Genomic DNA, 1,556 nt, shown 5'->3' with positions numbered 1-1,556 from the left:
TGAGCCTCAGGGGCTGCTTGCAGCTCTGTGTAGGCTCTGCCCTTGGCCTAGCAAACTTCTCCCCAACCTTGGAGGTTCCGCTCAATTCTACCTCCTCTTTGAGGACCCCCAGGGAGTTAGCTGCACCTCCACCCCCACACTCATTGCATCCAGGGATAGCTCTTCACAGCCCCTCTGGGCTTCAATAACCTGCTGCTCAGACCTCCACTGGGGCATTTATTTGGGGTATAATTACATGCCCACAGATGTTTCCCACAACAAACTTATCTGACATCCAACATGGGTTGGACCAAAACAGGCAGGCAGGTCTAAGGCCAACACCCCATTAAGAGGGAAAGTTCCAGAGCACTCAGGACACCCAGTGTCCTCTACCACACACCCACAAACCAGCTGGCACAACAGAAGGTTTGCTGAGCCCTTTTAGAAAGCCATAAAAAACCAAATGATCCTTTGACGCAGTGGTACCACTTTTGTGAAGCATTCCTAAGGAAACAACTGGCAAAAGAGGGGAAAAAAAGTATGCCCAGAACCACCTCTGGATTCTGATGGTAAAAAACAAAAAAGCAAACAATCTAAATGTCTAGCCACAGAAAGGCAGCCGAGTCAGCCGGAGTAGTAATGCCTGTGTTAACTATTTAGCACCTACTAGGGGCTAGTCACTTCACTTCACACTGTCACCTCATCCTCACACGCGATCTTGGGAAGTGGGTTGTGCAGTTATCCGTGTTGGATACTGGAGAAGACTGAGGCTCAGACACCATGTGGATAGTAATAGCTCTCAGCTGCTGAGAGTCCCCTGTGCTGAGCCTGCTTCCCGGCCATCTGGACATTGCTCACGACAACCCTGTGAGGAAGCTGCTTCTCACAGCTTCTCCTCTACCAACAAGGGCCTAAGACCCAGACAATCAATAATGTATCTATGGCCATGCTCCTGTCAATTCCAGGCCCATACCCCCTGGGCTCTAGCTGCTGTGCCCGGGTCACCCAGCAGCCAGTGGCAGAAGAGGGCCTCAGGGACAGACATGTCTGCTTTAAGAGCCACATGCTTCCCATGACAAGATACTGTTCTTCTGTGACAGACTCTGAACTCCCGCTGTTACAGGTTGAATTATGTCCCTTCAAAAGATGTTGAATTCCTAACTCCTAGTACTTGTGAATGTGACTTTCATTGGAAATAAGGTCTTGGCAGATGTCCAGGTTATGATGAGATTGTTAGGGTGCACCCTGATGCAACATGACTGGTGTCCTTATAAAAAAGAAAAATTTGGACACAGAGCCAGACACACACGGAGCTGAGACAACGTGAAGACAGAGGGAGAATGCCACCTACAAGCCAAGGAATCCTTGATGTTACCAGAAGCTGTGAGGAAGGCCTGAACAGATGATCCCCTGCAGCTCTCAGAAGGAACTACCCTGCCTACACCTTGAGTTTGGACTCCTAATCAAGATAATCCATTTCTGTTGTTTAAGTCCTAGTTTGTCACTTTGTCATGGCAGCCCCAGGAAACTGATACAGGTTATTACACTATGGGGCAACTAGAAAAACTGTGGTAACA

At 48.8% G+C, this 1,556-nt stretch overlaps 1 protein-coding gene across 1 annotated transcript in view; it reads right to left on the bottom strand.

The window, feature by feature from the left end:
- Window positions 1-330: 330 nt before the first annotated feature.
- Window positions 331-1,556, bottom strand: part of LOC105506599 (latent-transforming growth factor beta-binding protein 2-like) — a 28,196-nt gene continuing 26,970 nt past the window's right edge. The window contains exon 5 of the mRNA XM_011934803.1: window positions 331-483. Coding sequence (XP_011790193.1) covers window positions 350-483 — 134 coding nt within the window. The 3' untranslated portion in view covers window positions 331-349. The remainder of the gene's footprint in view (window positions 484-1,556) is intronic.

This window comes from Colobus angolensis, unplaced genomic scaffold (assembly GCF_000951035.1).
Source record: "Colobus angolensis palliatus isolate OR3802 unplaced genomic scaffold, Cang.pa_1.0 Scaffold138, whole genome shotgun sequence".
NCBI lineage: Eukaryota > Metazoa > Chordata > Mammalia > Primates > Cercopithecidae > Colobus > Colobus angolensis.
This window is presented reverse-complemented; position numbering and strand designations above follow the sequence as displayed.